Below are 27,981 nucleotides of genomic sequence, written 5' to 3'. Positions count from 1 at the left end.
GATGTGGAGGAAGAGGTTGTCAAAGCTGAGTGTTGGTGATGAGAGGCAATGGGGATCAGATTGAGGGTGATGGGAAAGTCATACTCACTTTTCCAGTGCGCAGAAGGTCATGAAACTTCTTCCTGTACTGCAGCCAGGTTCTGCGGCACATAGACAAAGAGTTGACCTCCTGGGCCACTTGCATCCTCACAGCTTTTGTCTGCTGGGGTGGCTTCTTCCTCCCTGAGGAAGGGAAGAGCACCTCCTTATTTCCTCTTGCTCCCTCCACCAGAGCTTGCAGGGCGGTGTCATCGAACCTTGGTGCAGACTTTGGCCTACTGCTGGACATACTGGCTGGAGGAATCTATCACAGCAAAGGGCATAAGGTTTGCAGTCTGCAGAAGAAGCAAGGCTGCTTGCAGGCCTTAAATCCACCAGCACTGATGACATCATCGGAGGCGACTTTCAGGATAGAAAGACTAAGTGGGCCAGGGGTTCCCACACGCTGGAAATCAATTGCGCAATTAGGGGAAAATCGCATATTTTTCCCACACCAAATTGGAGTCGGGCGGCTAACACGAAAAGCGGCTGACACACCCCCAGCCCGCCCCATGGCAAAATCGAGCCCTTTGTTTCTGTCTTCATGGAGGAAGACACAAAAAACCTCCCAGAAATACGAGAAAACCAAGGGTGTGGCGAGAATGAGGAACTTAAAGAAATTATCATTAGTAACAAAACAGTACTAGCAAAATTAATGGGACTAAAAGTCGATAAATCCCAAGGTCCGGATGACCTACATGGCCATTGGGATAGTGGACGCACTGGTTGTCATCTTCCAAAATTCTATAGATTCTGGAACGGTTCCTGCAGATTGGAGGATAGCAAATGTAACCCCACTATTTAAGAAAGGAGGAGGAGAGAAAATGGGGAAGTACAGACCTGTTAGCCTCACATTAGTAGTTGGGAAAAAGCTGGAATCTATTATAAATGATGCAATAACTGGGCACTTAGAAACTAATAGTAAGATTGGGCAGAGTCAACATGGATTTATGAAAGGGAAATCCTGTTTGACAAACCTATTGGAGTTCTTTGAGGATGTAACTAGTGGAGTAGACAAAGGGGAACTGGTAGATGTAGTGTATTTGGATTTTCAGATGACCTTCGATAAGGTCCCACACAAGAGGTTGGTGAACAAAATGAAGGCACATGGAATTGGGGGAATATACTAGCATGGATTGAGAATTGGTTAACAGACAGAAAACAAAGAGTAGGGATAAACGGGTCTTTTTCAGGATGGCAAGCTGTGACTAGTGGGGTACCACAAGGATCAGTGCTTGGGCCCCAGCTATTCACAATTTATATCAATGATTTGGTTGAGGGGACTAAATGTAACATTTCCAAATTTGCTGATGATACAAAGCTAGGTGGAAATGTCAGTTGTGAAGAGGATGTGAAGAGGCTTCAAGGGGATCTCAATAGACTCAGTGAGTGGGCGAGAACATGGCAGATGGAATATAATGTGGATAAATGTGAAGTTATCCACTTTGGTAGAAAAAACAGAAAGGCAGAGTATTTCCTAAATGGTGAAAGATTGGGGAATGCAGATGCTCAAAGGGACCTGGGTGTCCTTGTACATGAGTCACTGAAAGTGAATGTGCAGGTGCAGCAAGCCATTAGGAAGGCAAATGGTATGCTGGCCTTCATTACAAGAGGATTTGAGTGCAGGAGTAAAGAAGTCTTACTCCAATTATAAAGGTCCTTGGTGAGACCACACCTGGAGTACTGTGTACAATTTTGGTCTCCTTATCTAAGGAAGGATATACTTGCCATAGAGGGAGTGCAACAAAGGTTCACGAGATTGATTCCTAGGATGAGGGGACTGTCGTATGAGAAGAGATTGAGTAAACTAGGCCTGTATTCTCTTGAATTCAGAAGAATGAGAGGGGATCTCATTGAAGCTTACAAAATTATTACAGGGCTTGATAGGGTGGATGCTGGGAAAATGTTTCCCTTGGCTGGGGAGTCTAGAACCAGGGGCCACAGCCTCAGGATAAAGAGTAGGCCATTCAGGACTGAGATGAGAAGAAATTTCTTCACACAGAGGGTGGTGAATCTTTGGAATTCTCTACCCCAGAGGGCTGTGGAGGCACAGTCATTGGGTATATTCAGAACAGAAGTTGATAGATATCTGACTAGTAAAGGCATCAAGGGGTATGGCGATAGGGCCGATGAATTGAGTTGAGGCAGAGGATCAGCCATGAACATATTGAATGGCGGAGCAGGCTCGAAGGGCCGAATGGCCTACTCCTGCTCCTATTTCTTATCTACTTATCCTTTTTCCAGGCAACTGTCTGAGATTGAACTAGACTGCCTGCTTCCTTGATGGCATATTTGCCCCTGAGATGAGCTTCCGACCACATATCCTTGCCATCACTAAGACCGCCTATAACATTGCCCAATTCCGTCCCTGCCTCAGCTCATCTGCTAGATATGACTATTCCAACACATTAGTGAGCAGCCTCCCATCTTCCACCCTTGGCAAAATTGAGCTCATCCAAAACTCTGCTGCCCATGTCCTAACTCGTACCAAGTCCCGTTCACCTATCACCCCTGTGCTTGCTGACCTATATTGTCTCCCAGTTAAGCAACGCCTCGAGTTTAAAATTCTCATCCTTTTATTTAAATCCCTCCATGGCCTCACCCTTCCATATCTCTGTAACCTCCTCCAGTTCTACAATCCTCCGAGATATCTGTGCTCCTCCAATTCTGGCCTCTTGCGCATCCCCGATTTTAACTGCTCCACCATTGGTGACTGTGCCTTCAGCTGCTGAGGTCCTAAGCTCTAGAATTTCCTCCCTAAACCTCTACACCTCTCTATCTCTCTTTCTTCCTTTGAGACACTTACTAAAACCTACCTCTCTGCCCTAATATCTCCTTAAGTGGCTCGGTGTCAAATTTTGTTTGACAACGCTCCTGTGAAGCACCCGGGAATGGTTTATTATGTTTAAGACACTATAGAAATACAAGTTGTTGTTGTTATTATTGTTGGTTGTATAGCGCTTTGGGATACCCTGAGGCCATGCAAGGCGCTATATAAATACTAGTCTTTTTATAGTGTACATCGGAGACAAGTAGATTTGTGCAGGTTTGGAGCAGAAAAGTCAAATGCCACTGTCAATTAGGTAATTAAAATACAGCAATTATTCTGCATGACTGGTCTGAGTCTGTTGGTGTGAAATGCAGCTGGCAAGATCTGAATTACGCTGTAGGCTATGACTCGCATTCTGCACATCAGGAGAGTGCTCCTGATTCCGCACATGCATAGAGCACCGCTCCCACAGCAGCTATTTTTTAATGTTAACTAAGTGGGCAGTGGCATCTGTTCTCTCAGCTCTGTTTGAAATGAGTATGAGAGCTGAACATCATAGGCTAGCATTAGCTTGACTAACAGCAGAGTGAAAGGGTGAAGAACGGGCATACCCATTAAAACTGCAAGATTGGAGGCTGAAGAAAAGGAGCACAAGACAGTTGCAAGCTTGATGAGGAAAAAGATGCAACCAAGCAACAGTGCATGCTTATGGTGGAGAAAAAGGAGAAGACAGCATGAACGCTCGATGACTGGTCAATTTGCAGCAAATACAGTCCAGATGTGTGAAGGTACAAGCAATCAAGCCCATGATGTGGTACAGGATAGACTCAGTAAATCTAATCTCATTCCAGAATTTAATGATGGGGATGACACAGATATTTTTTTAAATGAGCATTTGAATTGTTCGCAAGATAGGAACTGTGAAACATGGGCGGTGATACTTGTGCCATTACTATTTCTTGCTTTTAGACTTGAAGTCTGTATGAAGATACCATTGTGAAAAGTGCAGTCATTAACCGTTGTAACCTCGTGTCTGAAACTTACAGGCATACGTTTAGGTCATTGCATAACGTGTCTAGCTGTACATTCATAGAATTGGCTCTGGAGATATGTGACGCATGGAAGCTACGGTTGGGGGACGAGAATAAATAAATACATTTATGATAAGGGACCAACTTCCTGAAGATTTACGTCTATAGTTACTGGATAACAAATAAAAAAAACTCTGAATAAATTGACTGAACAACTTGTGATCACACAAGCCAATGAGTGCTGGAAAGGCAGAGGCCCGATGCTGGCCATGTGGTCTGCCGCTGACTGCGCCAGTGGATCAGGCCGTACACTGTGTGCATACCCCTGTGTAGCCAAGTACGTCACAGAAGGGCAATGCCAGGGTATTACATGCAAACAGGAGAGGCACAAAGTAATTCATTGTTATGAGGGTCGGGGTGGTGGGAGTGGGGGGCGGAGTAAGTCTCACAGTACAGTCCAGGTTTAAAGAGTCATTTTGTCTAGGCTAGGGTCACTCAGGAATGTTTGACATGATAATGGTTCCATATTACATTTCGTCTGTGATGAGGTAAACCTATGCTCTGACTGCGCTATGGAGGGATGCAGAGGGCACCTGAGCAGCACTCCCGAAGGAAGCAGAGTAAACTTTATATGGAGTGTGACTGCTTCGGCTAGCTTACTGGTAAACAAGTGGGGGCAGCCAATGGCGAAACCTGTGTCCTTGTTCAGCTATGGTCACTGGACTGAGTTGACTGGATAGGTCGCTTTGCCCAAAACACAAACCCAGGCAATAAGAGGCAAATCAGGCAGCACAGTGCACAAGAACAGGGAGAAAACAAGGGACATGGGACATTAGATGTAGGAGTAGCATATCTTTCAGGCAGGATTCTACAATTTTAATGGTACAAAGTTGTGGTTTTGTTCAGATAATTATAACATTGAAAATTACATGTGCTCTCTATTTCTCTCTTACATTGCAGTGGTAGGTATGGCTGTGTTCCAAGCTTAAGTACATTACAAAAGGTGATTAGCGATTGTTCTAAGTCTGTTTTTCAATGATAAGAATTGAAAGGCAGTGAGCACAGTGGTACTAAAAGGTGAAAGGATAACATGTACAGACTTTCACTTTAACCCTTGAATAAATGTGCAGTGCAAAAATTATTTAAAGCGACATCATAAATGATAAACTGATTATGTAAGCAATTCATTTACAATAACCATTTCTTAACACTTTCACAATGAGAAATCATGAAGAGTTGCAAATATATTCACAGCCATTTAATTGGCCACTTTGGTTGGGAATTGGTTAATGATTTCCAGGGTTTCCAGTTGGTAGATAATTAATTTACCTGATCTTCTTCTCTGTATTGGGTGTGATTTACTGGTATTACCTGCAACACTACATAATTTACATTGTGACCTTTTCCCGACATGTTGCTGCACCTTCTTTAACCTACTCAGGATTCTTCTTTAACAAGAATCAAGTTATACAAGCACTTTTCTTTCTGCTTTGGAAGAAGGTAATCTGGAAAAAAAAACTTAAGAATTGAAAAATTCTCTGACTAATTCCCAACTAAATCATGTGTTTTCACCTGGTGACGGAAGTGCATTGCTGTGGAATCGCTTCTGTTTTATCTTCCTTCCAGTTATACGTACTGCTGAAAGTGGTACAGTGACATTCCTCTGAACAAGACAGCTTCCGCTTTGCGTGTTTAAACACTGCAGAAGAATATAAAAATATAAAACATTATTGACAACAAGCCATCATTTAAAAAAAAACCTCTGCTCTTTCTGTCTGACCTCTTGATTTAATAGAAAGCTGGATATATCACATAGAAATTTCAATTATTAAATTATATATAAGATAATTAAAAGATTTGGCAACCATGCCAGCTCTTGGTAAATTCAATGCACTTGTTGTGTAGCTGTAATCCCCAATGTTGTGCAATAAGCTGGTGTTTGTGTAGTTTCCACTAGTTACAAGTTGGCTTCAGCACGGCATTGCTCAGAAACCAGTCAGTGAATTAACATAGCCTTGAAAAACTTCCTTGAAAAATGAGGGAGTGACATTTCTGTGTAAAGTTTTGATAAGCCTGTGACATGTAGAGCAATGCCCAAGTGTCTGTAGTATCCGAGTTCAAAATAGTAAAGAATGGGAGTGAAATGAAGGCATCTTGCACTGATTTAATGTTTGAGATATCACTCCAGTGAACTGAGGTAATCAGGAGACTGTCCTCTCCTTAAATGTAGGCAATGTTAAGGTAAGTACCTCAGCAAGAGCAAATGTAACTATAGACAGTAGAAGTAAATCTGTGTACATGAAGAGATAAATAGTTACCGCTATGAAGCCACACTGAATTGCTTAGGCTTGGTCCTGGTCCGGCTTGGTTTGTGTTTCTGATTAGTAGACAGACATTTTTGTTGTTCCAGATATTTGAACCTTGATCATTTGAAGGTTTTTGTTTTGATAATTTTAACCTTGGCTCAACAATTCTCATGGTTTGGACCTTGTGGAGTTACATAAGTTGGGGTCAGCTCAGAGTGAACTGACCTCAAAATCCTAACTGTGGCCAGGACAGTCTGTCCCAAGAATAAATGTTTGGCAATTTTTTGGGGGTTGGAGAGGGAGAAGAGCCCAGTATCATTTTCATCATGATGACATTGCACACTCATGATACCACAGTGTATACCTACCAGTTTACATCATCCTGCTGTGCATCAGAAAATAAATGAAAAAAGGTTTTTGAAAGCATTGTTATGAAGGCACTTTCCCTTTGAAAAAAAAATATATTTTTTGAAAAAATGTTCTCTGGATGTGTGAAAAGCTGTATTTCTTTCCCATTCCTGGTTACCCTGAGAATGTGGTAGTGAACTTTCACCTTGAATTGCTGTCTTCTTTATGGTGATGGTTCTCCCACAATGCTGTTGGGTAGGAAATTCCATGATATTAACCCAGAAATGATAAAGGTATGGCGATATATGTCCAAGTCAGGATGTTGTGTGACCTGGAGGGGAAATTGGAGGCCTTTGAATGTCAGATGAAGATTGCTGGACTTTCTCTTGTTTGAGATGGTCATTATCTGGCATTTATGTGGCACAAGTGTTACCTACCACTTGTCAGCCCAAGCCTGGATGTTGTACAAGTCTTGCTGTAGGCTGGCATGAGTTGCTTCAACATCAGAGGAGTAGTGAATGGAACTGAATATTGTGGAATCCATCAGTGTGCAGGCCCCACTCCTGAACTGAGTATCGGTTAGCAGGTTATTGAGGAGTAGATGTCACTTGATACTTTTGATGACTCCTTCACTGATGATTGGGAGTAGGCTGATCAGGCAGTAATTTGCAAGATTAGGTTTTTTTTTGTAGATAGGATACTCCTGGGCAATCTTTCACATTGTTGATTTGATACCAACGTCATAGCTGTACTGGACCAGCTTAGCTAAGGGAATGGCTATCTCTAATGCATAGGTCTTCAGTACTACAACTGGAATATTATCAGGGCCAATAGCCTTTGCTGTGTCTAATGCACTCAGGCTCTTCTCTAGGTCACGTAGAATGCACCAAACTGGCTGCACACTAGCATCTATGAGAAGGCCGGGTAGGATTATCCATGCAGAACTTTTGGTTGAAGACATTTTCATACACTTCAGACTCATCTCTTGCAGTCATGTGCTGGGGTCCACCATGGTTGAGGATGGGGATGCTCATGGATCCTCTTTCTACTGTTAGCTTCCTGATTGTCCTTCATCATTTTCAGAACTTTGCTCTGATCCATTGGTTGCGGGACTACTTAGCTCTGTCTATAGTCTGGTACTTTTGTTGTTTAGCATAGAGGCAGCCCTGTCTTGAAGTTTCACTAGGTCTGTATCTCATTCTAACCTATGCCTGGTGCTGTCCTTCTGCATTCCCCATTGAACCAGGGTTTATCTCCTGGCTTGATGGTGATCAAGGAGTAAGGGATATGCCAAGCCATGAGGTTACAGATTGTAATGACACAATTTTTAAAAAAAAATGGGGTTTAGACAATGGTCCCTGTAATTTTGTTTGGCTACGCACAATCCCTTTAAGGGACTGCACAGGCCATTCAAAATACCACGCATGTGCGGTTTTTCCTCATTAAAAAACTGGCAAGCCGGCTGCGCTGGGTCCCTGTAGTGCTGTGCAGCCACATGACCACACAGCTTACAGGGAACTTTGGTTATAGACCTTTTGTCAGTTATGAGTTCCAATGAAGGGTTCACACCCAAAGCATCAGCTCACCTTTTCCCTTTTCAGATGCGGATGGAACTGCGGTGTACTTCCCGTATCTTTTTATTTCAAGATTTTCAGCGTTTACAATTTTTTCTTCTTATCTCTAACATATATATATGATTCCAGTTTGCCATATCAGATGGATCAGATTAGATGTTTGAATAATTAGGGGTAAAATCCAAGTCTCAGGAAACTCTGCAGATATGATGCATCAGTTGCATCAATCTTCTCAAACTGGACCCTGAAAAACAGTTATGGGGTAAGGTTCAGAAAGGTAGTCAAGTGGAGTGTGAAGTTTGCTAACACCACACTTAGCAGAACAGGGAGTTGTTCTTGTATTTTTTAAAACTATATTGTGCAAGTAGAAATGAGGAAATATCAGCGGCGACCTTTCACTTAATGGTTGTTTGCTATCTAAGTGCAATACAACTTTAGAAGCTTATTGTTTATTGCTACGTAACAGATTAAAATGTAGAATCACATTCTGTAATCTACTATTGTAATTAAACTTTGCACAGAATGCAATAGACAGGGAGATTATGTAGGTATGGAAATATATTGACATGTTTAATTAGCTTTTGAGTAGTCCTGACCTTTGATTTTGCAAATATATTTCTGAAATGCCAAAGTTAACAATTTTCTTCTAATAGAATCTTGAATCTTACAGCACAGAAGGCGGCCATTCGGCCCATCGTGCCTGTGCAAGCTTTTTGAATGAGCTGTCCAGTTTAGTTCCACACCCCAGCTTTTTCCCCACAACTCTGCAAATTAGTCCTCTTCAAGTACATGTCCAATTGCCTTTTGAAAGTTCCTATGGAAACTGATTCCACCACCCTTTCAGGCAGTGTGTTCCAGATCTTAACAACCCTCTGTGAAAAAAATTCTCCTCATTTTCCCTCTCGTTATTTTGCCAATTATTTTAAATCAATAACCTTTGGTTACTGACCCACTTGCCAGAGGAAACAGAGCAAGTAGGGAGAAACTATCAAAACCGCTCATAAATTTGAATTCCTCTCTTAGGTCTCCCCTTAACCTTCTCTGCTGTAAGGAGAACAATCCCAGCTTCTCCAAACTCTCCACATAATTGAAGTCACTCATCCTGATAAATCTCCTCAATACCCTCTCCAAGGTCTTGACATCTTCCTAAAGTGTAGTGCCCAGAATTGTACACAATACTCCAGCTCAGGCTTAACCAGAGATTTGTAAAGGTTTAGTATGACTTCCTTGTTTTTGTATTCAATGCCCCTATTTACAAAGCCAAGCATTCCCATACGCTTTCTTTACCACCTTATCAACTTGACCTGCTAACTTCAAAGATTTGTGAATATGGACCCCCCAGGTCCGTCTGTTCGTGCACCCCCCTCAAAACAGTACCATTTAGATTATACTGCCTCTCTATTTTGTTCCTCCCAAAATGCATCACTTCATACTTATCCACATTAAATTGCATCTGCCATGTGTCTGCCCATTTCAACAGTCTGTCTATGTCCTCCTGGAGTTTGCTACTATCCAAGTCCAGGTCATTTATATACAACAAGAAAAGCAATGGTCCTAATACCGACCGCTTGCTCACTTACTTCACTCCAGTCAGAAAAACATCTATTCACCGCTAATCTCTGCCTCCTATCCCTTAGTCAATTATGTACCCAAGAATTCTTCACCTTTACTCTATTTCCTCCCCGCTCCAGTCTATATTAGGGTAATTGAAGTCTCTAACTATTACTGCTCTATTATTTTTACATTTCTCTGAAATTTGGCTACAGATTTATTCCTCTATCTCCTTCTTACTATTTGGGAGACCTCCGATTTCCCTCCACCAATCTGAGGCCTCAGATTTCCCCTCCCCCCTATCTGAGGCCTCCAATTCCCCCCCCTCAAACGAGTCCCCCGATACACCCCCTCCAGACCCCAAGTGCCTTCCCCCCTCTAACCCCGATGCTCCTCCTCCTCCCCCCGAGTCCTCCCCCCACGCCTCCCGATATGCTTCGGCTCCGATCTTCTCCCCCCTCCCCTCAGGTTCCCTTTGGCCAGTGCCAATTCTCTCTCTCCCCCCGATGCTACCCCAGCCGGCCCCGATCCTCTCCCTCTGCTCCTGACCCACCTCCAGATTAAAATTCCGGCCTCAGTCTTTGAACCCTCTAGTATATCGTCCCTCTGTAGAACTGTAATATTATCCTTGATCAATACTGTCCCACCCCCATTCCTGTCTCTTTTCCTTCTCTATCCCTCCTTAAAACATTGTAGCCAGGAATATTTTGTTCCTATTCTTGCCCATGTTTAAGCCATGCTAGTTCACTTTGCTTTTTTCCTCCATCTAATTCCTGCTCTTTCTACACTATTCTTTAATCTGTTGCTGTTTGTCCGCCCTAGTTTTCTATGCACCTTGTCTCTCTTCTCTGCTGCTGTGTCCTTGTGCCCCTCCCCCTGCCAAATTTTATTAAACCCTCCCCTTCAGCACTAGTTAACCTCTCCATGTAGACATTGGTCTCAGCCCTCTTCAGGTGCAACCTGACCAGCTTATACAGGTTCCTCCTGCCCCAGAACTGGTTCCAAGACTCCAGGAATCTGAAGCCCTCCCTTCTACAGTATTTAAATAGCCTAATACTTACCAGGTAAGATGGACATTGGATATTGCATCCCATTTATGGTTACAGATCAGAGTAGTGTCTGCACAGTTTATGCGACTTTGCCAAACAGATATGTTGCAATATGGAAGGTGTTGGAGTTGTTTAAAGTACTGCCTTTTTATTCATAAACTGATAGCTGAAATTTACTCAGAGATTTGTATTCATAAAAAGGGTAACAGGCCTTTTACCCTAATAAGGCAGTCTCTTTTTGATAAATTTCACTGAGTTACCAGAGCAGTAAAATTCTCCTATCCCACCTCTCCTATCCCAGACATTCCACAGGAATAATGAGCTATCTGTTGTCAACCAGAGCACCAGCTGGGACGGTTTATGGAGCTAGTCATCTCCAGACAAATACAGGCTTTGTCCATTCTTGTCCCACAGCCGAGTGTAATCCTTAGAGGAAAAAGAATCCCAAATATTTATTTTTAGGCTCACATATGAAGAATGACACTTGGGTGAGGTAATAGAGAGCTGTCTGTGACTTTGGAACTGTACCCCAACAAGTCAGTGTCTCCAAGAGGGTGGAAGAAAATTGAAGGGGGAATTCTTTTTTCAAAAAGCTGGGCTTGTAATCTACCTTCAAGCTTCTGTTAATGCCTTTTTCATCCAGACATTAGAGAGTGCATGACAATGATGCGGTTGACTCCGTTCCCACATCCCCGTTACATTGCTATATGTGGAATTATGGCCGCAAAACTCACACACACGATTTGCATTCTGACTATTCTTTCAGTGACCTATCTCTTCAGTGGAAGGCCATCTGTAGTTTCTATTATAAATATCTTATAATTCTGACTCATTTTATCTCCTTACAGGGAAACAATCCCCTTTTGTATCTCTTAACTCTTCGGGTTACTGGTCCGATCTGCAGAGGCAGTCTGTTGAATCAGACGCAGAATCTACACATGGAGATAAAATGGCAATAGGTAACAGACAGGAAAACTTGTGCACAAATTACATTACATAATTGCTGGATGCATTTCTAGCCCCATAAATATCATAATAATTATAAAAGTTAATTTAAGAACATTGGATACATTTGTAATCAATTTCAATTGGTAACCCAAGATCTTTTGACCATCCTTGAAAATTCTTTTCAGTTTCATGATGTATTTTCACTGAAACCAAAGAAGGATGTGCTTTTTGCCATGGCTGAGGCCAGTGCACCACAGAGTGTCTATCCTTGGAAATGAAGCAAAGGTGGTAGTTTAAAATCAAGCTACTCATATCACTGAGTTTAAAGCATTGTTAAAGTAAATTCTTGATTCAGAACTTGCAAATTATGAATTGACTCACTAAATATTATCAAGATTTAAAATCTTTGAAATTAATTGGTCCACTTTTACTGCCTCTTCTCCCCCTCTCCCAACCCGTGCCTGGGCTTCAGTCAGGTGGAGTGCATACGAAGTTCATCCACTGGACCCAACCTGAATTTGCTCATGATTGCAGCTTCAGATTATTAGCCAAGGCCTAATACATCCAGGCACAGGCTTACACTTGGCAGTGCCTTGCACCTGAAAATTAGTGCAGGAATACAGCCACTACAGCAAGACTGAGCAACGATACTAGTGGCCACTTTAGGGACTTCTGGTTGCTGTCCAAACAGCAGCCAGGAGACCTCCAGGTTCTATCCCTGTCTAGCTGTCTCTGAAAGAAAAGAGACTTATTTTCTTTGGTCCTCTAATATTTGCTGTCTTCCCCACTCAGATTCTCCAATTGGAAAGGGCTAAGCTGCAGGTGCCTAAGGCTCACTTCTTGTGCTTGCTCTTCTGGCATTGGGGCAGGAAAATGAGGTGGAAGGACTGGTTGTACTCCATCCTACCTCGTTACCTTCTACAGGTGTAAACAATCCACGCAAACACTCCCATCCCACCAGGGAAATTCCCAGGCAACACAAGGCGGCTGGAAACCTGTCATTATGAGTCTCGCCTCCATTTTCCCATGCTTTGCACGTGGGACTAAGCATTCCTCAGGCACACTGGACAGGAAAAGTCAACCCGCATAAGTTTAATAAGCAATATGATACTGGGAAAAATTGAAAATATTTGCCATTTAATCAGGGTGCAGAGCTTATTTTTAGGCTGTTATGCCACTCGCAAAGTTTGAAATTTTGTCGTGATTGTGACGATGCTTTATTTTATCTATATGCTATTCAGAAGATTGTAAAGGCCAGCCTCCTCAAGGAGGCATTTCGTTCAATCCTCAACATGGTGTAATGGAAGGCAAAGTCAATCAACAATATAGTAGCTTAATATAACCATAAAACTTCAGACTCAGATCATGCCTGTAAATATTTGTAGTGTATGTAATAAATGATAAAGTAATATATTTCAACAAATTAATCCTAAACACTATTTTAGGTAAATGGGAACATCAATCCGAATCACAGTCATTGGACCTGAACACAGGCTGTGAACAGCATTCTCTGGGATCAACTGTGGAACAAGAATTTCCTAAAGGTACTATGAACTGTACACTAAACAGACACTTATATAACAAAGCTCAATGTGTTTCACAGACTGACTGTGCCTCCAATATTATTGTAGAATGTTGCATGCAGCAGATCCAGAGAGGCTTAGCAATAGAAGAGGAGGAGGCTCTATGCAGCTAAGGGCAGAGCAAGGCACTCCTGATTATACAGAAGATATCCCTACTGAAACACCATTGCAGACTGCAAAAAATCACACAGCAGGTCCTCAGAGGAGACCTCCAGGCAGCTATGAAAGCAGTGAAGATCAATGTAAGGACTCCCTCCATTCAATCCTCGATCATCTTCAAGCCAGTTTAAGAAACCCTGTGGATTGGAGCCCAAGTCCTCCATAAACAGCAGTTTGAGTAATCATGCCCGATACTCTGATTATGCTTTCAGTCACTGGGGCTCACTTGCAGATTCCCCTGAACATTGCCACGTGCTCCATGTTGGACTACTGTTCTGTTAAGAGGTCATGTATGACTTCACAGATAGGAACAGGAGTGCCCTTTAGCCCCCCGAGCCTGTTCCGCCATTCAGTTAGATCATAGCTGATCTGTACCTCAAATCCATTTCCCCGCCTTTGATCCATATCCCTTAATATTTTTACCCAACAAAAATCTGTCAGTCTCAGTTTTGAAAATTTCAATTGACCCAGCATCCACAGCCATTTGTGTAAATTCACACTGTGTTAAAACACAATATTTAAACATAATTCAATCCCCAAATATTTTCCATGTAAAGAAAATGCTGAAAATTCCAAAACATGACAGCCAGTTTGTCCGGACAGCAGAAAGTATTGTTTAGATGTTGGAAGTTTAAAGAGCATTTAAAAAGTGAGAGCCAAGTGCCCACCTTACAGCCCAGCTTCTGCCAATAAATGCACATGCATCATGTAGGTATTGTATTATAAGCTTGTTTATGAACTCACCTTTCATACTGTAATGCAGCAGTTCCAGTTGAAGTGTCAGCATCCTGCTGCAGTTGGGCATGCGTGTGAAGCTTTGAAAGAGTAGTTTCTGAGGGGCTTCAGTCATGGTCTAACAGGGGGAGAGGAAACTTTTTGTTGCATGCATAATTTGCCCATCTACTTAGTCTAATGAAATACTGTCAAGCCTTACTTTGGCAGACCTCCTGAGGCTATTACCCTGTTCTCTCACCTGCTGCCACATCCATTAGCTGTTTTGGACATGACATTTATTCTGTCTGCCACTTCTGTCTTTAGTTCTCCATATTTATTGAGGTCCTGAAAAGGGCAAAAATCCTTTGCTGAACTTCTTACCAGAAGAAATTCCAAAGCAGTACCTGAAAATGGAAGTCTTTTTGTTAGTCAGCCATAGTCTGTCCAGCAACACTCAAGCAGTCCCTTTAACTAACCGTTGCATTCCATGCTTTTTCCTTCAAGCTCAGACCAGCAGGCTTAATTATGAATACATAATGAGGCCAACTTCAGTGCAAAGTATAGTGTGATTATGCTAAGTGCTCTTTTAATTAGTTGGTGGGAATTCGATCAGCATTTAACATTTTCTGATAACTTGTAAACCATAATCTCCTCCCCTCATTCAATGAATACTTGTATCAGCACTTAATGGTGAGAGATTTCTTTCTTTGTAATAATTTTATATGTTGCAAGTTCTCTTCTAACTATATGTTGAAGGGTCTCTAATCAGCGTAAGTGAATCGTCAACAATAAAGTGCACCCTCACCCTCAACTGGAGTAAGCTGAGTGCTGTACAGGCGAAAATGGGAAAAAAGATTACAGCAGGACCAAAATTAAAGAGCAATAGTTAGTTGCGTACATTCAAAAATATCTGAAAGAATTGTACTTATTTTTTAAACTTTGTGTTACCACAAATCACTAAGTTAAAATTGATGTACTTCATCAGTATAACTTGTAATTGTAAAACAGAGAGGAACAAAAGAGCAGTGTTGGAGAAAGCCACTGGATTGATTTCTGTGTTTTTTTCCCCAGGTGTGACATTGTCATACTGTGTTACCAGACAGAAATCTGGAGTGCTCGATCATGAGCTTCAGGAGACTGCAAGAAGGAGGCTGTGCATTCTAGAGGGTGAAAACAAGGACGTTGTAGCTCTTTTTAATGTAAGACACTGTATGTGAAATGTACTTCAGTGATTGCTGAGATTAAGGGGATATGTTAATACTTGCACTAAAAATGTACAACAGGGCTGTGGTGGAGAGTTGCAAAGCAGTGGTCAGATATTTCTTCAGAGGGGGAGGGAGTGTTGTTCAGGGAGGATGCTGTCTGCCAGTTGTGGCATGGGAGCAGGCTGATCTCTATATCTTGACTATAGGTGGTCCATGATATAGTGGACTGGACAGAAAATGGAGGCATTCAAGTAACACAAAGTTTTTACCTTTTCCTAAATATAAGAAATACAAAATAAAAATGAGTAGCCTTAGATGAATTGTGTGAATGAAAGAAGTAGCATTTATATAACACCATTTCATGTTTTTAACATGCCCTAAAATGCTTTACTTTTGATTACTTTTGAAGTGCAGTTACTGTCGTTATGTAGAAAAACATGGCTGCAAGGACCCTTCTGTCCTTACCGTCATCCCATTTCCTATCTCCCTTTCTTTTCCAATATTCTTGAACATTTTATTACCTCACAGGTCCATGTCTACTTCTCTCACAACTTGTTGTTTGAATCACTCCAACCAGGTTTCTGCCTCTCCCACAGCACCAAAATGGCCCTAACCAAATGCATGAACAACATTATCTGCGACTGTGACCGTGCTGCATATCCCTCCTCGACCTTTCTGCAACCTTCAAGATGGTCAATCACGGCATCTTCCTCCAATGCTTCACCTCTGTTGCCCAGTTCTGTGGGACTGCCCTTGCTCTTATTATCCAATCATAGCTAGAGCATCTCCAGCAGTGGCTTCTCTTCCCACCACACATCATCATCTCTTGATTCCCCAAGTATCCATTCTTGGCCCCCTCCTACTCCTCATCTACATAATGCCCCTTGGTAAACTCAACTACAGACATGGGGTCAGCTTCCACATGTATGTTAATGATACTCAGCTCTAGTATCTAGCACATTACTCGACCTCTTCATTCTGTCTGTGTTGTCGGAGTGCTTGTCGAACATCCAGTCTTGGTTGAGTTGCAGTTACCTCCAGCAAAATGTTTGGAAGACTGAAGTCATCAACTTTGGCCCTGCCATAAATTCTGTAGCAAGCTGCCAACTCCATCCCCCTTCCAGCCACTGTCTCCAGTTGAGCCAGATTGTTCAAAGCCTCAGGCCGAGAAATTCGGTATAGCCGCGTTTGGGGCGCTAGTCCTGGCGATGCGCAAAGTTTAGCGCCAGGCGCAATTTAGCGCCACCTAGCGCGATATTGGGTTGCAGCGCCCCTAAAGGTGATTGTGGCGCTAAATCAGGCACTGCACGCTACTCTTAAGGCGCTAACCTGGCGGCGCAACCCAATTTTGCGGCGGCGGGGCGCAGCGAAGGTGCTGTCAATAATCACTTTCCCTGAGACACACTGGCGCCGGTCAGCTCTTAAAGGGGCAGGTCAATTGGCATCACCAGACACACTCACTGCCTTGTAGGCCTTCAAAGCGGTGGGAGCCTACCTGTGGTGCACCAGCCTAGCAAGACATGGAAAGGGTGAGGCAGAGGGCGGAACGCCTCACTGATGGGGCATTGGATGCTTTGGTTGGCGCAGTGGAATCAAGGCCAAGGAAGATGGTCAGAATGTGATTTATGTTTTGGACAGTCTCCTGGGTGTGAGAAGCAGTTATGTGTCAGTGTATTAGTTTTGCTTTCTGTTGCCATAGCTTTCTCATGTTTGAAGGAACCACATTTTGTGTAATGAAACACTTTCTTCATTTACAATGGCCATGCCTGCTATTTACATGCATCTTGCCCTTCACAGGCTTGGGGGTATCAGACCGGTTCCATTCCTGTTCTTGGAATGGCAGCAAGCATTCCGTGAGAGGGGCCTAGAAGCTACTTCTGATCAGCCTCTGACGCGCAGCCTGAGAAGAGCCGCTCGCGTAGAAGTTCAGGCCAGCAGGCATCTTCTCAGCCACCGACAGAGATGTCCTACACCTTATCTGAGGCTGCAGATCTGGCTGAAGCAGCTGGCACAGCTCAGTCACCACCTCCTTTCTAAATCACAGCCTTCTGACACACTGCTCCTCCGGCATGTTCATGTAGGAAAACTGCTGTCGGAAAACCCTGCCAGCGTAAGGTCTGCTGTGGCGACGTCTGTTGGCCCTCCTCCGTCTGGCCATGCCCACCCCCCTCTCCCAGCATCTCAGTGCCCTTTCCAGATGATTCAGCAGCAGGACGTTACCCTCCAATGCAGCCCCATAATAAGTGCCCACAGGAAAGTTCCCCGTTGTCAAGGCTCACCAACAGCAAGGTGATGGTCAGAAGGCTGAAGATCGTCTGCCTGCGCTGGCTCAGTGGTCAAATGGCTCTCAGTGTGCAGCTCAGCAACTCTTTGTAGCTCTCGAGGAAGTTGTGCTCCAAAAATGGTTGCCGCTTTTAAGCCACACCAGTCCCCTTTAAATAACGCTCCTCCAGCCCGAGAGCGACTTGGTAAGGTTCCAGGTAAGCTGTCACTATTAGCGCCAGGTGCTACGGAGGGGGGCGCCACTGAATTTCCGGTCCGGGGCGCCCAAAAGGCGTTGCACACTCAAATGACGTCATAATCAGCCTGCGCCCGTGAGCGGGCGCTAAGATTTAGCGCCGGCGCTAAATGCATGTTCAATATGGGGCAAGGCGCTAGGTGCCCTGCGCCCGCCCGGAAATTGGCTAGCGCCCCACTTCTCGGCCTCTTTAGGCGTTAATCGGTGGCGCAACCAACCAAATTTCTCCCCCTCAGCGATTTACATGACCCCGACCTGAGCTTCCGACCTCATAATCCTCACTGTCATAAAGAGCACCTAATTCCACCTCCATAACATCGCCCATCTCCGCCCCAACCTCAGCCCATTTGCTGCTGAAACATGCATTCATGCCTTTGTCACCTCCAGGCTTGATTACTCCACTGCTCTCCCAGTTAGTTTCCCATCCTTCAACCTTCTTAAACTTCAGCTCAAGGAAAACTCTGTCCCTATCCTGTCACACATCAAGTCCTGCTTGCCAACCACCCCTGTTCTCGCCAGCCTATGCTGGCTCCTGGTTCCCAATGTTTCAAATTGAAATTTATGATCCTTGTGTTTAAATCCCTCCATGGCCTCACCCCTCCTTACCCCTGTAACCTCTTCCAGCAGCACAAACCACCCATTCCTCTGACTCTGGCCTCTTAAGCATCCCCGCCTCCATCCATCACACCACTGGGGGCTGTGCCTTCAGCAGCTATAGCTGTTTGCTTATACCTTGCTGCCTCCTTCTACTCCATTAAGGCTTTTCTGAAACCCACCTTTTTAATCAAGCTATTGGCCACCTCTCCTAATAGCTTCTCCTTTGCTTCAGCATTTGCTTTTTTCACATTTCTGTAAAGTGCTTTAGGACTTTTTTCTCCATTAAAGGCACTATATAATGTAAGTAGTTGCTGTTGAGTCTGTGTGTCCCAGTTATGCTTATGATCAATCACTGGACACAGACAACAAGAATAACTTTTAACAGGTCTTTACTATTCGGAGGTCAGGGCTGAACTGCCCAGCAAATCCCTACACAACACTTATATATCGGTGTGGTCACCACCGGTATTACAGTATACAGCAGCCAAGAGAAAGGAGTACATCTCTTAAGGTAGTTCTCTTAAGGTGGAACAGGTTACATACACCACAGTTGCTGTTTGTCAAAACAGTGGGTGTCACAACTATGCCTTAAACTAACTAAAACTCATTTACTAAAATTGGTTCTGATATTGGAGAATACACTTGTTAGCAGGGTGGCACAGTTCTTGGAACAGGCAAGGACACCATGTTACTGCCGCAATGACCGTGGTAGAAAATTCAAACTGTAGCAGTCTATATGCGACAGTAGTGTAAACTTTTCTGAACTGACTTTCATAACTTTATCTCACTTTTTTGATTAAAAATACTCGTTTGGAATTTCTGTGGTGTTGTCCCAATATGGAACTCCCTGGAGAAACAACAACAACAACAACAATAACTTGTAGCTTCTTTAACGTAGTAAAATGTCCCAATGTGCTTCTCAGGAGTATTGGGCAAAAAAATTTGACTCCGAGCCACATAAGGAGAAATTAGGGCAGATGACCAAAAGCTTGGTCAAAGAGGTAGGTTTTAAGGACCGTCTTAAAGGAGGAAAGAGAGGTAGTGAGGCAGAGAGGTTTAGGGAGGGAATTCCAGAGCTTAGGGCCTAGGCAACAGAAGGCACGGCCACCAAACATTGTAAATGGCTATAAAGGACCACTTTAGCTATGATGGGAGATCAGAAGAACCTCGCAGGAATTCTTCCCCGTTATCCTAAAGTAATTTGCAATGTCCGAGTTGGATGGTGAAGCAGTGAAGTGCTCATGTAACAGATTGCATCATCCAATATCTGCTGTGTACAAACATGAGGTGTTTTACTATGGAAATACTGCCTCCTTAATCCATCTCCGAGGGAAGAATATAAAATTTGTAGAGCTTGCACTGAAGAAATGTCCCCTAATCCCTCCTGGCTTTTAAATTCCACTTTTTTGATTTTGCAGGAATTGTCATCAAGACTGGTTTCCATCCATGCAGAAAAGGATCTCTTTGTTCTCACCTTTAAAACTGTTGAGGAAATCTGGAAATTTACAACTTATCTTTCCCTAGGTATGGAGATTAATTATTTTAGTTTAGGAAAAAATATATAACTTTAACAACATTTATTGATTATCAGACTATCCAACTGACAGTGACATTCCATAAAATCCAAAGGGAGAAAATTGGTGGGAAAAAATCCTCAAAACCCAACAGTTCAAATAATATATCTTTGGATTTTCTCTTATTTCAGGCACTTCACATTGTGCCATCATGTGTATCATTCCATATTCTTCTACTACATCTATGCTAGTAAACTACAAACAGGCCAGCAAGATACTAAGGGACAAAATATTAACCGTTGAAGTTTAAAGCTTCAGCCTGTTGCATGATTAGGGCTCATCAAAGATTGGTGGTTTGCAGAAATTACTTCCCTTGTTGTTCATTCACATTTGCAGCTGTTGCGAGTTATGTGGTGTTAGTACCATGATCCTGATGTGTGTTCTGAATGTGGTACACGTAGGGTATGTTTACCTGTGATAGCATGACATGAACGCAACACCTCTGCAGTTCAAAGTGGTACAACACCACCTCAATCTCAATTATGTGAATTCATTGCAGGAGCCTGTTGTCCAATGCTGTCAGCATGCCATCAGCAAAAATAAAAAGAGTTTGGCAAAATGGAATCAAACTACTCAACTCCAACTCCACCTGTATATTATATAGAACAAAGCATGTTTTCAAAACAGTAACATATCTCTCGGTTGAAATGATGTTAAACTGCTCTAACCGAGTCTTGGGTTATAAAATCATTTTTACCCCTGATGTTGTTACAGCTTTGTTGCACACTCCAATCTAAAGAGCCTGTTTTCTGACCACCCTACCAGTGTGGGGCCTTGCCCACTGGCTACATATTCATTTTAATGGATGGAAAGATGTGTCCAGGAAGTTTCGATATGTACGTCCAGATAGTGAGGCGCCCCGCTCGTAGCGCAGACTTGGAAAATCACTCCTCTGTGTTTTGTCATTTGCAGGATGGTGTCAAAAAAATTTAAAAAAAACATAGAAGATAGGAGCAGGAGTAGGCCATTTGGCCCCTCGAGCCTGCTCCGCTATTCAATGAGATCATGGCTGATCATCCAAATTCAGTACCCTGTTCCTGCCTTCTCTCCATATACCTTGATCCCTTTAGCCTTAAGAAATATATCTAACTCCTTCTTGAATATATTTAATGAATTGGCCTCTACTGCCTTCTTTGGCAGAGAATTCCACAGGTTCACCACTCTCTGGGTGAAGAAATTCCTCCTCATCTCTGTCCTAAATGGCTTACCCCTTATCCTTAGACTGTGACCCCTGGTTCTGGACTCCCCGACCATCGGGAACATCCTTCCAGCATCTAGTCTGTCTAGTCCTGTTAGAATTTTATAAGTTTCGATGAGATCCCCTCTCATTCTTCTAAACTCCAGCGAGTACAAGCCCAATCGACCCAACCTCTCCTCATACGTCATTCCTGCCATCCCAGGTATCAGCCTGGTGAATCTTCACTGCACTCCTTCCATGGCAAGAACATCCTTCCTCAGATAAGGAGACCAAAACTGCACACAATACTCAAGATGTGGTCTCACCAAGGCCCTGTACAACTGCAGCAAGACATCCTTGTTCCTGTACTCAAACCCTCTCGCTACGAAGGCCAACATACCATTTGCCTTCTTAACCGCCTGCTGCACCTGCATGCTTGCTTTCAGCGACTGGTGCACAAGGACGCCCAGGTCTCGTTGCACTTCCCCTTCTCCCAATCTATTGCCATTCACATAATAATCTGCCTTCCTGTTTTTGACACCAAAGTGGATAACCTTGCATTTATCCACGTTAGATTGCATCTGCCATGCTTCTGCCCAATCACCCAACCTGTCCAAATCATCCTGTAGTTTCTCGGCATCCTCCTCACAGCACACACGCCCACCCAGCTTTGTCTCGTCTGCAAACTTGGAGATATTACATCTAGTTCCCTCGTCCAGATCATTAATATATATTGTGAATAGCTGGGGTCCAAGGACCGATCCCTGCGGTACCCCACTAGTCACTGCCTGCCACTCGGAAAAAGAGCCGTTTATTCCAACTCTTTGCTTTCTGTCTGCCAACCAGTTCTCTATCCAAGTCAATACCTTGCCCCTAATCCCATGTGCCTTAATTTTACACGCTAATCTCTTATGCGGGACCTTATCGAAAGCCTTTTGAAACTCCAAATACACCACATCCACTGGTTCTCCCTTATCTATTTTACCAGTTACATCCTCAAAAAATTCCAGTAGATTAGTCAAGCACGATTTACCTTTTGTAAAGCCATGTTGACTTTGTCCGATCCGGTCACTTTTTTCCAAGTGTTCTGCTATTACATCCTTTATAATGGACTCTAGCATTTTCCCCACTACCGATGTCAGACTTACCGGTCTGTAATTCCCCGTTTTCTCTCTACCACCCTTTTTGAACAGTGGGGTAACATTAGCTACCCGCCAATCCATGGGTACTGTTCCAGAGTCTATCGAATTTTGGAAGATGACCAGCAATGCAGCTACTATTTCTAGGGCCACTTCCTTAAGTACCCTAGGATGTAGATTATCAGTCCCTGGGGATTTATCGGCCCTCAATCCCATCAATTTCCCTAACATCATTTCCCTACAAATACTGATTTCTATCAGTTCCCCCTTTCATTAGAACCTATGTTCCCCGACATCTTTGGGAGGTTATTTGTGTCCTCCTTTGTGAAGACAGAACCAAAGTATGTATTTAATTGTTCTGCCATTTCTTTGTTCCCCATTATAAATTCCCCTGATTCTGACTGCAAGGGACCTACGCTTGACTTCACCAATCTTTTTCTCTTCACATATCTATAAAAGCTTTTACAGTCAGTTTTTATGTTCCCTGCAAGCTTACTCTCATACTCTATTTTCCCCCTCTTAATTAATCCCTTTGTCCTCCTTTGTTGGATCCTAAACTGCTCCCAATTCTCAAGTTTACTGCTTTCTCTGGCCAATTTATATGTCCTCTCCTTGGATCTTATGCTATCCATAATTCCCTTGTTAGCCACGGTTGAGTCACCTTTTTTGTTTTATTTTTATGCCAAACTGGGCTGAACAAATTCTGTAGTTCATCCATGCGATCTTTGAATGTTTGCCATTGCCCATCCACCGTCAACCCTTTGAGTGACATTCCCCAATCAATCCGACCCAACTCGCACCTCAGACCATTTTAGTCTCCTTTATTTAAATTCAGGACCTTAGTCTCTGAGTCAACTATTTCACTCTCCATCTTAATGAAGAATTCTATCATATTATGATCGCTCCGACCCAAGGGGCCTCGCACAACAAGATTGCTAATTAATCCTTTCTCATTACATAATACCCAGTCTAAGATGGCCTGATCTCTAGTTGGTTCCTCGACATATTGGTCCAGGAAACCATCCCGTATACACTCCAGGAATTCCTCCTCCACAGTATTGTTACTAATTTGGTTAGCCCAATCTATATGTAGATTAAAGTCACCCATGATGACTGCTGTGCCCTTATTGCATACTTCTCTAATTTCCCGTTTAATGCCATCCCCGACTTCCGCATTACTGTTTGGAGGCCTATATACCACTCCCACTAATGTTTTCTGTCCCTTGGTATTTCTCAGTTCTACCTATACAGATTCCACATTATCAGAGCTAATTTTGTTCCTTTCAATTGTGTTAATCCCCTCTTTAACCAGCAATGCTACCCCACCTCCTTTTCCTTTCTGCCTATCTTTCCTGAATATTGAATACCCCTGGATGTTGAGTTCCCAGCCTTGGCCACCCTGGAGCCATGTTTCCGTAATCCCAATCATATCATATTCGTTTACCTCTATTTGCGCAGCGAATTCATCCACCTTATTACGAATGCTCCTCCCATTAAGACACAAAGCCTTCAGGCTTGTTTTTTTAACACTCTTGGATCTTTTAGAATTATTATTTACTGTGGCCATGTTTGATTTAACCCTTGATAGCTCTGCCTGTCACTTTTGTTTTTCTCCTTCCTGTCTTTTGCTTTTATCCTTGTTTCCCTTTCCTCTGTTTCCCTGCTCAGGTTCCCAACCCCCTGCCATTTTAGTCTAAACCCTCCCCCAGAGCACTAGCAAACACTTCCCCTAGGACATCGGTCCCAGCCCTGCCCAGGTGCAAACCGTCCGGTTTGAACTGGTCCCACCTCCCCCAGAACCGGTTCCAATGTCCCAGGAATTTGAATCCCTCCCCCGGCACCATTCCTCTAGCCACGTATTCATCTGAAATATCCTTCTATTTCTACTCTGACTAGCACGTGGCACTGGTAGCAATCCTGAGATTACTACCTTTGAGGTCCTGTTTTTTAATTTACCTCCTAACTCCCTATATTCAGCTTTTAGGACCTCATCCCATTTTTTACCTATATCGTTGGTACCTATATGCACCACGACAACTGGCTGTTCACCCTCCCCCTCCAGAATGCCCTGCAGCTGCTCCGAGACATCCTTGACCCTTGCACCAGGGAGGCAACACACCATCCTGGAGTCTCGTTTGCGGCCGCAGAAACGCCTACCTATTCCCCTTACAATAGAAAGAATCCCCTATTACTATAGCTATCCCCCTCTTTTTCCTCCCGTCCTGTGCAGCAGAGCCACCACTGGTGCCAGGAAGTTGGCTGCTGCTGCCTTCCTCTGATAAGGCATCCCCCCCATCAATATCCAAAGCGGTATATCTGTTTGAGAGGGGGATGGCCACAGGGGACCCCTGCACTACCTGCCTGTGCCTAGTACTCTGCCTGTTGGTCACCTGTTCCCTTTCTGTCTGTGCCTGTTTGGAATTTAAACCCAGATATGCATTATTCTTTGTTTACAAAATACTGCATCTATTTATGCAGCTTCTGACTGCTATCAAAACCAACACGGACTTACACCAACATTGTAACATTGTCATTGTGTTGGACCTTCAGTCAAGCTCACTGCCTTTGACTAACAATGAAAGGCAGGCCAGGCAGAATCTGTGGAGAAAGGAAAGAGGTTAGGTTAACATACCGGGTCTGTTGAAGGGCAATAGACTTCAAACATTAACCTAACCATTTTCCTTTTTCCACAGATGCTGCCTGACCCACTGAGCGTTTCCAGCATTTTCTGTTTTTATTTCAAATTTCCAGCATCTGTAGTAAATTGCTTTTTGATAGGTAAAGGCAGCTTTCAACTCAGCAGATTTCAGTATTCAGAAAAATTGGAACTTTCTTTTATTAGAATGCCAAAGACCAACCTAAAAATTCCAGAAGGTGATGTAATTGTTTAGTAAAGGGGTTGGGATGTTATTGCAAACTAAAGAGTTTTTCCGGATAACAGGATTTTCAATTAATTCTCGTACAATAATCCTGTGTGAAAGGATAAAAAGCCAACAGAACTGCTCTCTCAGCAGGTCAGGCATCATCTGTGGAGAGAATGGACTGGTTCTGACAAAAGGTCATCGACCTGAAATGTTAACTCTGCTTCTCTCTCCACCGATGCTGCCTGGCCTGCTGAGTTTTTCCAGCATTTCCTGTTGTTATTTCGGATTTCCAGCATCCGCAGTATTTTGCTATCGGACTAGTTAACATGTTGGGTGCGGGACCTTCTTCAGAACCGTTTTGACAAGGGTTGTGCCTGAAGCTTAACTAGCCTGGTGTCTCCATAGATGCTGCCTGACCTGCTGAGTGTTTCCAGCATATTATGTTTTTTTTGTTTCAGACTTCCAGCATCTTTTTTTTTTGTTCATAATGTTTTTTTGATGGCTCAGCAAGTTAATCAAAAGAATAACTGAGCTATTCACACCAGGAAGGTCCCAGATTTGCTTCCAAGTTTGTATGACGTTAGTTGATTTAGTCAGCGAGGACTATGCTGAAACTGCTGCAATTGTTCTTGCTTTTTTTCTTTTTTTCATTTCCTCATTCCATCTCTCGTTATCTGTCTCGCTCACGCTTTTGTACCTGTATCTCTCACTTGCCTTCTCTGCTGCTCCCATCATTCCATCTGTCTTTTTCATTCCCTCTCTCCTTCCCTCTTCCCTTCATTCTTTCTCTATTGTTTGCTCTCCCTCTCTCATACACAGTTACTGGCATCTTCGTCTCATAAACCAGTGTGGATCCTGCACATCAGGTAACACCTAACTGGTTTCTTTTCTAATGCTGGTAGCCCTGAAGGGCGTGGTAGTAGCAGTACTGTCTCTCCCCATTACCCCTTTTGTTGGACTGCAGACCAGTTTGGTTGAGAGTCACATATGGCAGATTTGCCTGCCTGCCTCGCTGGATATGGTTCAGACTACAGTTAATTAGTTTATATTGCAGGCAATACAAAATATGTGTTTAGCTGGCTCATACTGGAGGCAAAGCTAATTATTTTATTGTGGCTAATTGTGTTCTTTTTCAGGGATGTCCAACAGTGTGGAACTGTGGGCCGGATGCTCATGTGAAAACCAATGAGTTGGCTATATGTTTATGCAGCAATGCAAGCCCCAATATGCAGAAAATTTGAACACACCTGCACACAAAAATTAGGGAGGTGGAAAATCAGGTCAATGCCCCTGCTCATCATCCAGTGACCCTGCTGGAAAGTGCATATGTGTAGACATATGTTGTGGACTGGACCCTACTTAGCTGTGATGTATTCCAAGGCTGAATAGTCTTCAGAAATACACAGTTTAAGGTCACACAGGAACATAGCCACTTGGTTGAATTAACTAAGGGTGTCGGGCACCCATGGAATTGTACTTCAGGATGGATGAGCCAATGCCTTCAGGAGAGGAGATTGCCTGTGCAGTGCACCATTTTCTTAACAAAAATGTATACACCAAGTGACAAAGAATCTCAGCATTTAACCCCATTTTTTTTCTAATACTCTATTCGCTTAGGGTTTGTTGGTCGATGTTTGGAGAACTTGCTGTTAGACCAACGTTTCTGGTTGAATGTTTCTCTTGTGGAAGATGTGAAGATTCAGGTTGAAGTGAATGAAGCCAATTTGTCGATGATGTTTTTGGACCTTCTGTTACAGGAAGGTAAGATAATGAAAGGTGGATGTGTTGGACCAGGAATGGGGACTGAATATGGAAATTTGTCATGAACAGGGTCAGGTGAATTAGAATACAGAGTCACAATTATAATTATTTGGATCTCTAAATCCAAATTTCAGAATCAGATCCCTTTCCGTTTCTGTATTCCAGCAATTGGGGTTTTAAGCTGAATCACATTTTCAAAGTGTGAAGTTACATTTGAAAACCCCTAGCACATTTTCAGGAACTTCAAGGCACATTTACCTGATCTGATGAGTATTGAGTTATCCCACTATTGAAGTGAGCCAAACTGTGTAACTTTAGATCATCATGAAGAGGCACCCTCCACATGCGTGAAGTAGCACTGGAACAGCCAGTTGGCACTCATGTCAGCAGCAGTTCTGTGCTATTATATAGTTCTGTACATTGACATCTGAATTTGAAAGTAATTACCCCACACTGACTATTGCACTAGAGAACCCTGACATTGATATAGATCGATCAGAGTTAATAACAGATACAGGTAGATACTCTTCTGAATTTTTTGCAGCTTATGTAAGGGAGCATTCAGTTGTCAGTAGCACCTCCAGCGTCAACATGAAGCTCATGGCAAACAAGGACAACCAGCAGTAAAGCTCATAAATGTGTACACCACTGAGACTGCACAATTGAATAACTTTGCTTTTAATGTATCTTACAGTCTTTTGCAGTGCTGAATGTAAAATGTCAGGTGTTCAATTTGTTGCTTTTTCAGCATTTATATCACAAAGTAAACATACTAAGATTCACTTGCAGAATACCAAACCCGCCAGTCAGATCCATGATTTTCCAATTGGGTCCCTTCTTCCAAAGAGGTCGAAAGGTGATGTGTCACATTACCCAACTGAAAGCTCCCAGCCATCTGCCTGCAGTGTGTAATTAGTGGGGCTGATTTTCAGTGCCCTTGCCTGCTGTAAATGGGGTGGTAGCAGCCTGACAATGGTGCTGGGTCACTTGTCCCATTTACTCTGGTGCTTTGGCTCGTGGGTGGGGTCCTGAGAT

At 43.2% G+C, this 27,981-nt stretch overlaps 1 protein-coding gene across 3 annotated transcripts in view; it reads left to right on the top strand.

Moving 5' to 3' along the window:
* Positions 1-27,981, top strand: part of sh3tc2 (SH3 domain and tetratricopeptide repeats 2) — a 148,190-nt gene that overhangs the window by 22,517 nt on the left and 97,692 nt on the right. For 2 of the 3 annotated variants that reach the window (XR_015079310.1, XM_085995347.1), the window contains exons 3-7: positions 11,556-11,666; positions 13,101-13,199; positions 15,183-15,310; positions 19,850-19,955; positions 26,803-26,946. Coding sequence is in view for 2 of the 3 variants with exons in the window: in XM_085995347.1 (XP_085851473.1) it covers positions 11,556-11,666; positions 13,101-13,199; positions 15,183-15,310; positions 19,850-19,955; positions 26,803-26,946 (588 nt within the window). In the remaining variant the exon portion in view is untranslated. The remainder of the gene's footprint in view (positions 1-11,555; positions 11,667-13,100; positions 13,200-15,182; positions 15,311-19,849; positions 19,956-26,802; positions 26,947-27,981) is intronic. The other variant, XM_085995348.1, reaches the window with a different exon arrangement.

Source organism: Somniosus microcephalus, chromosome 8, assembly GCF_052327205.1.
Source record: "Somniosus microcephalus isolate GS21.2 chromosome 8, FLI_Smic_1.0, whole genome shotgun sequence".
NCBI classification, from domain to species: Eukaryota; Metazoa; Chordata; class Chondrichthyes; order Squaliformes; family Somniosidae; genus Somniosus; species Somniosus microcephalus.
The sequence above is the reverse complement of the archived record's forward strand: the minus strand, read 5'-3'. Positions and strand labels throughout refer to the sequence as shown.